The following is a 6711-nucleotide window of genomic DNA, read 5'->3' on the forward strand; positions in this document are numbered from 1 at the left end:
AAAACCTTTTGCCTTTCCCCCCCCCGCGACAACGACAAATGCGCGATTTGAGCCGAGCGCTGCGATTTCAATGCTGACCCGCGTGGCCTTGGCAGACGGCAGCGAGAACGTGACGGGCCTGGACCTGTCCGATTTCCCGGCCCTGGCCGACCGCAGCCGCAGGGACGGAGGCGCCAACCCGGCGCCGCTGCTCAACCCGCTGGCCGGGCGGGCGCCCTACGGTGAGTGAGCGCCGCCGCGCCATTTTGACGAGCGACGCCCGTGACGCCGCGCCCCTCCCCGCAGTGGGCATGGTCACCAAGCCGTCCGGTGAGCAGCCGCAAGACTTCTCCATCCACAACGAGGATTTCCCAGCACTGCCGGGCCCAAATTACCAGACCAAAGACCCCAGCGGCACCGGCGACGACGGCAAAACGGTGACGCGCATGCACACGCGCGCGCGATGCGTCCGGCGACGCGCGACTTCCTGGCAGCTGACTCTCATCTCCGCCACGCAGAACCTCAGCTCTTCAGGTAAGCCCGCCTCCAACTCAGATGGTCCAAAGTTTCCGGGTGACAAAAGTTGTGTGTCGGCGAGCAGCAACAACCAGCACAAGAAAGGAATCCAGGTGCTCCCTGACGGTGAGAGGCGCAGCCGAGGCGCACACGCAATCCAATCCAATCCATCCCGATTGATATCCGACAAAAGGCACGCGCTCATGCGAGACACGTGCGCGGCAGGGCGCGTGACCAACATCCCGATGGGAATGGTAACGGACCAGTTCGGCATGATCGGCCTGCTGACGTTCATCCGGGCGGCCGAGACGGACCCCGGCATGGTGCACCTGGCTCTGGGCTCCGACCTCACCACGCTGGGCCTCAACCTCAACTCTCCCGAGTACGACCACGAGCGACGCGTCCGGCCCTGCCGCTCCCGCCGCCGCTCATCTTCTCTTGTCGTCCTCCAGGAACCTCTACCCCAAGTTTGCGTCTCCGTGGGCGTCGGCGCCGTGTCGGCCGCAGGACATCGGTCAGTCGGGGGCCGGGCGAACAGGTGAATGCGGGAGCTTCGGGTCATTGGAGCTTGTCGTTTGCCTTTCTCCCTGGCAGACTTTCACGTACCGTCGGAATACTTGACCAACATCCACATCCGGGACAAGGTACGGTCCCGTGCGTGCGCGCGCACGCACCTGCCCGCGCGCGTCTTGACTTTGTGCTGCCGTCCAGCTGGCCGCCATCAAGCTGTCTCGCTACGGTGAGGACCTCCTGTTTTACCTTTACTACATGAACGGCGGCGACCTGCTGCAGCTGCTGGCCGCCGTGGAGCTGTGAGAGCCGCACACACGCGCGCGCGCACGCGCTCCGCACGCCGTACCGAGCGCGTCACCGTGCGTGCGTTAGCTTCAACAGGGACTGGCGTTACCACAAGGAGGAGCGCGTGTGGATCACGCGGGCGCCCGGCATGGAGCCGTCGCTCAAGACAAACGCCTACGAGAGGGGAACGTACTACTTCTTTGACTGCCTCAACTGGAGGAAGGTTGCCAAGGTAACGCGCGCGCACGACCTCGCGCAAATACACGCACGGGCGCTCTCTCTAACGCCGCCCCTCCCGCGATCAGGAGTTCCACCTGGAATACGATAAACTGGAAGAGCGACCTCACGTTCCCTCCACTTTCAACTACAACCCCGCCCAGCAGGCCTTCTGATTGGCCGCCCGCCCCGCCCCGGCCCGCCGTTCCTGCCAGTGCCCGTCTGGCAAACGGGACGCCTGCGTTTGAACTTGCATTTTCTTACCTGATCCCACCGGCGGCTCTTGCTCTCCCCCGACGGGGCATCTGCCTCTCAGGAACAGCGAATGGACTTTGTAGCACCCTTTGACAATAAAAGACAAATGTAAGTACCAAGATGTCATGTGCTTCGGAGACATCGCGCACACGTCCACGGAAAGCCCGCCGAGCGGCGCGCCCAAAGCCAGTTCAACTCCCAACGTGTACGAGTCCGCACTTTGTCCTCGAAAGACCGTCTCCGCTTGTGCTCCACGCGGCCGCGTGTAGTTTGGCCTCACTAGTAACATGCGCTTGTCCTACTCGCGTGTACAAATTTCAGAGAGCGGCGTGAAAAACTGTGATTAAGACACGGTGGTTGGAGACCTTCACCTGGATTGTTTTCTAGTCGCCGGAGTTTTGTTTTGGGAAATTGAACTTCCTGTCCCGGTCGGCTCACTCTTTGAACAAGCACATGCTCCGAGTGATGCAAAACCGTTCTCGTTGACAATTTCGGGCAACAAGTAGTGCAAGTGACAAAGCTCAATACCATCGAGCTCTTCACTTGGTATCCTGGTAGCATGCAAATGTCCACGGGTGCCGAGTTTCCCTCTCGCGTTACATGCTGCTGCTGTTCTACCGACGAGGACAAAGAGTGGACGAGTACGTGGACCTCAACCTGAAGATTCCCCCAAAAATCAAATAAAATGCCGCATATTCAGGTGAAGGTGCAAGTACTCGTCCGCTCTTGGTCCTCCCTCATGAGTAAGACCATTTGGCACATTCGAAAATGATTCAAACGAGGAGACATTTCTGCATCCGAAGGAGGACAACGACAAGTGAGGCGAAACTAAAGATGGGCATTTCGGTACTACGGGTAGAACCCAGGCGGCTCGGAGCGCACGTTACGTCAACTTTTTGTCTTGGAAGCAAAGGAGAGGATGTCCCCGCAATACTCAAACCTTCCATAGGAGGGCGCCCTCCGAGTCCGGTTGCCGGGGAGACAGCCTCCAGGGCACTCTGCCGGTTTCCATGACAAAACCTCACCTGACCCGACTCAGAATGGCAGCTCGTGTTTTCATAGCAACAAGTTTTGTTTTGTTTTTTCATAGCAACAAATAAATATTCTGATCGTTAAAGTTGTAATCGTCTGTCTGTTGTCCGGTTTAATTCCTTTCTGTAGTTACTTATTTTTACTGTGAAGCACTTTGAGATGCCTTTGGTTTGTTAAGGTGCTGTCCAAATAAAGATGAAATGAATTGAAGCAGACACCCAGCGGCCGTCGTGACGAGGAGGAAGATGAGCGCAAACCAATGTGACGATGAACGAGCCTTTAATCGGGAACGAGCTACTCGTTGGATCGGCAGAAAAAGATCCAGCTGGACTAAAATAGTCCATTTTTTGAACACGTTTATTCACGTCCACCCATCATATTTTGCCGGTGTCTTGAACACGCAAGAGGCCGAGTGAGTACGCGGGAATCGAGCGAAATAGAAGGAGAGACGCGGCGTGCCACCGGCCCCTACTCGTCGCTGTCACTTTGTCAAAAGGTTTCAACGTTCTTGCGGCGCGTCACATTGGCTACGGGTGTCTGCTCGGGTTTTGAGTCCGAGACGCAGCGGGAGGGCATCGCCCTCTTCGCCTCGCTTACCTGCAGGTCAAAAGCTTCCGGGGGACCCGGTGCGGTCACGACGGCGATCGCGGCGTCCGTCGCCTTCCCTCAGCCGGCGCGGCGTCCGGACGAGACCTTTCGAGGGCGCCTCCGCGCGCGTCGTCTCCGTCGACTCCGAGTCCACGTCGTCGGCGCCGCCGCACTTGGACCCACGTCGGGTGTTCCTCGACAACCAGTCGGCGCGAATGCGCGCGAGAGAGCGCCCGCTTTTCCGCCGGCCCAACACGTGTGCGAGAAGTCAACGCGTCGCCTTCAAACTTCCCCAACCGCCTCGCGTGGCAACGTTTTCTGTTTGTTTGACGGTTTTTTTTTTCTTTGCCCGTCTCACACGACACTCGAGCGTCACGTCGTCCATTGTGAAGCCGGCGCTACGTTGTTTTGGCCGCGACGACGAACGACTGTTGACGTCGCCTTAGCGTCGTTTCAGGTGACTTCCTGTTTTGTGTTTGGCTCCGCCTTCCTCCCCGGGAGCCGCTCGCTGCCAAATGTCAACCGATGTACTGAAAGAAATTCATTCTTGGATTACATTGAAAAAAAAAAAAAAAAGGCTTTGCCCCGTGTTGATTCATTTCGCACTAGATGGAAACTCATTTCCCTCCCAATGTGAAGTGACCCAACGATTTCAAGTGTCCCTGAATCATGGGAACAAACTCATCTTTGAAATTGTCTCAAATAAAGACTCAAGTTGTCATCGTTTGAAGGTCAACTACAAAGCTTGGCTTCATTGAATGAGCATCGCATGCGTACGCGCATGAAACGACTGTCCTCGAGTCAAACAACTTTAAGGTCAAACTGGATTGAAGTAGTGACACGACTCCAGGTGTTTTTTTTTTTGTTTGTTTGTTTTACAGGACATACATTTTCTTCATCTCGTGGCTCAGGTAAAACTGAAATCATACATCATAAAAACAAAAGTGTTCTTTTTAGCTTATGCTGACGGGAAAACGTACTGTCAAAACTTCCCGGTGTTGATTATTCGTCATATTTCCATTCGGTAATATTGTCGCTTTAAATGTGGCCGTGAAGTCGAACATAAAAGGAAACGCACTCTCTTTCCTTTCTCATTATCGCAACACGGCGTCCGGTCCCCGCAACGACGTCTCCTTCCATCAACGGCTCGAGTGGATCAGGTCTGAAAGCAAACGCGACAAGACGGCGTGAGTTCGGCGCGTCGGGAGCCGATCCGGTCGTGACTGACGCGTCTCGGTGATATTAAAACGGCGGATGCTCGAAGATGTGACGCCGCAGCGAGGTGATGTTGTGGTATGACGGCGTGATGTCATGGAGGGAAGACGCCAAAGAGGTCATGTTGCACGCGGAAGGAGAGGAGAGGAGAGGAGAGGAGGATGATGGCGCGCACCGTCACACGACGAGGCCGGTTCTCACCGCGGTACAAGTCCGGGTCGAAGTTTTCGTAGATGGCGTGGTCGCCGCGATGTTTGCGCGCTCTCAGGACGTCGCGCACGCACTGATGCAGGAAGGCGTACTGAGACTGCAAGAGGAAGCGACATCAGCGCATCGAGGGGAAGCCGTGGCGGCGCGCGGGCTCGCCGGCTCACCTCGGTCTGGACCATGTGCTGGCGGTGGAGGCGCAGGTCAAACACGCAGCCGTACACGTCCACGGCGCCTTTGGCGTCCAGCTGCTGCAGCAGGCGGTCCAGCGCGATGAAGGTCCCCGTGCGGCCCACGCCGGCGCTAAACACAAACGTGCGAGAGCTGACCGCACCGCAGCCATTTTCCTTCTCATCGTACCCGGACGGACTCCGAAAGCCACAACTCGAAGCGGAACCCGCGGCAAACGAAGGACCTTGAATGCCATCTTCTCATTGACGGCCAGAAGAACGCGTGCGCGCGTGCGCGCGTGCGCCGGCACAAAAAGGAAAAAAAAGAAGAAACCCCCAGGTAGTAGCGGGACAACCCACTCTTCCTGCGTGTCGTATCGAGAACGGCCCCCCCAACGTTCGGAATCGCGATGAATGTGATGCAAAGTGTCATGAGCCTTGCTTGGGCTTTCGTGGACCAGCAGTTTTGATGACGCCTGCCCTGCGTTTGAGAATCGATTTGTTTTGGGGCGGGTCACCCAGAAGAACATCAGACACGATTCGCGGAGCTGCATCGGCTTCAATTCTTCAACATTCGGGTCTTTACCGAGCCACCGAGCGAGAGCGACGAGTTTGCTTCTTCCGAGGACGTCTTCCCGACGCAAGCAAAACCGCGAATAGAGCGGAATCCCTTTTGGAAATGTGAACGGACGCCCGCCCGGCCCTCGAGCCTCGGCCCCAAACGTCAAGTCGGTACGCGTGGGGCTTCGGAGTCGGCGAACGATGCGCGCCGGCAAACCTGCAGTGGACGACGGTGGGGCCGGCGGCGGGCGCGCGGTCCGCGAAGTCTCGGACGGTCCTGACGAAGCGCACGAGGGAGCGCGTGCCGTCGGGGACGCCGTGGTCGGGCCACGCGGTGAAGTGGAAGTGGCGGACGCACTCCTGCCAGAGGGACGAGTCGTGACCGTTCGCGACCGACGGACCCTCACGCGGCGACGGACCCTCGTCCGGCGACTCACCGAGGAAATCCGGAAGTCGCGGACGGTCCACTCGGGAAGAGCCGACTCGGACGTCATCCGGACCAGCAGCTCGCCGTGGTAGGCCGCCTCCTCCTTGTGACGAGGCCAGTACTGCTCGCACTTCACCTGCCCGCGCCGGCAACGGCATCGGCGTGGGAGCGGAACAGCGTGACCACCACATCATCATCATCATCATCATCATCATATCACCGGCAGCGCCACGTACCCGCCCCTTCTCCACACACTGCGTGACCATGACGACGACGCGCACGCCGTGCTCCCACAGCATCCTCCAGAAGTCGTCCTTAGTGGCGGGCAGCGGGCCCTGCGTGGCCACGTACTCACGGCGGAAGTTGTAACCCTGCAACGCAACGCACGCAGGGGGCGGGTCACGGGCCTCATAAACGGGCCACGGCCAAAAACGCAGCGCGGGCGCAGGCGCGCTCCTACGGGAACGTAGCTGGCGTTGATATAGTCGGAGCACAAGTCGTCGTCCAGACACGACAGCTTGACGCGCGTGGAATCGTCTAGAAAAGCACGGCGGCGTTACAGAGGCGGCGGAGGGCGAGGGCGGGCGGCGGGGGGCGGCCGACGCCGAGTGAACGCACAAGGCAGGATGTTGTTGTAGCGGTTCTTGGCGCGGTTGTCGGGCAGGCGCGACGCCTCCACCGTCTGGCTGCGGCCGGCGTCCTTCAGGCCCTTCCGGTCACACGGCTCAAGTTAGGCCGCCTGCCTGA

General features: G+C 58.5%; 2 protein-coding genes and 1 long non-coding RNA gene across 10 annotated transcripts in view; 1 reads left to right on the forward strand and 2 right to left on the reverse strand.

The window, feature by feature from the left end:
* Positions 1 to 1883, forward strand: part of LOC109532594 (CCR4-NOT transcription complex subunit 2-like) — a 4769-nt gene extending 2886 nt beyond the window's left edge. For 3 of the 8 annotated variants that reach the window (XM_019897505.1, XM_019897501.1, XM_019897500.1), the window contains 8 exons: positions 96 to 221; positions 286 to 621; positions 721 to 877; positions 948 to 1009; positions 1090 to 1139; positions 1207 to 1234; positions 1381 to 1525; positions 1599 to 1883. In XM_019897505.1, the coding sequence (XP_019753064.1) occupies positions 96 to 221; positions 286 to 621; positions 721 to 877; positions 948 to 1009; positions 1090 to 1139; positions 1207 to 1234; positions 1381 to 1525; positions 1599 to 1857 (1163 nt within the window). In that variant the 3' untranslated portion in view covers positions 1858 to 1883. Of the gene's footprint in view, positions 1 to 95; positions 222 to 285; positions 622 to 720; positions 878 to 947; positions 1010 to 1089; positions 1140 to 1206; positions 1308 to 1380; positions 1526 to 1598 lie in introns of all 8 variants that reach the window. The other 5 variants (XM_019897502.1, XM_019897507.1, XM_019897506.1 and 2 more) reach the window with 5 other exon arrangements.
* The window catches only part of LOC109532613 (uncharacterized), an 8838-nt gene extending 5410 nt beyond the window's left edge, over positions 1 to 3428 (reverse strand). The window contains exons 1-2 of the long non-coding RNA XR_002171405.1: positions 3394 to 3428; positions 1774 to 1851 (exon numbers count right to left, since the gene is read on the reverse strand). This is a non-coding gene — a long non-coding RNA (uncharacterized LOC109532613). The remainder of the gene's footprint in view (positions 1 to 1773; positions 1852 to 3393) is intronic.
* A 750-nt stretch (positions 3429 to 4178) lies between these two features.
* Positions 4179 to 6711, reverse strand: part of ptprb (protein tyrosine phosphatase receptor type b) — a 12471-nt gene continuing 9938 nt past the window's right edge. The window contains exons 32-39 of the mRNA XM_019897458.1: positions 6583 to 6693; positions 6425 to 6501; positions 6201 to 6335; positions 5945 to 6100; positions 5755 to 5894; positions 4974 to 5109; positions 4775 to 4906; positions 4179 to 4546 (exon numbers count right to left, since the gene is read on the reverse strand). Of these exons, the coding sequence (XP_019753017.1) occupies positions 4541 to 4546; positions 4775 to 4906; positions 4974 to 5109; positions 5755 to 5894; positions 5945 to 6100; positions 6201 to 6335; positions 6425 to 6501; positions 6583 to 6693 (893 nt within the window). The 3' untranslated portion in view covers positions 4179 to 4540. The remainder of the gene's footprint in view (positions 4547 to 4774; positions 4907 to 4973; positions 5110 to 5754; positions 5895 to 5944; positions 6101 to 6200; positions 6336 to 6424; positions 6502 to 6582; positions 6694 to 6711) is intronic.

This window comes from Hippocampus comes, unplaced genomic scaffold, assembly GCF_001891065.2.
Source record: "Hippocampus comes isolate QL1 unplaced genomic scaffold, H_comes_QL1_v1.1 scaffold81, whole genome shotgun sequence".
Classification (NCBI taxonomy): domain Eukaryota; kingdom Metazoa; phylum Chordata; class Actinopteri; order Syngnathiformes; family Syngnathidae; genus Hippocampus; species Hippocampus comes.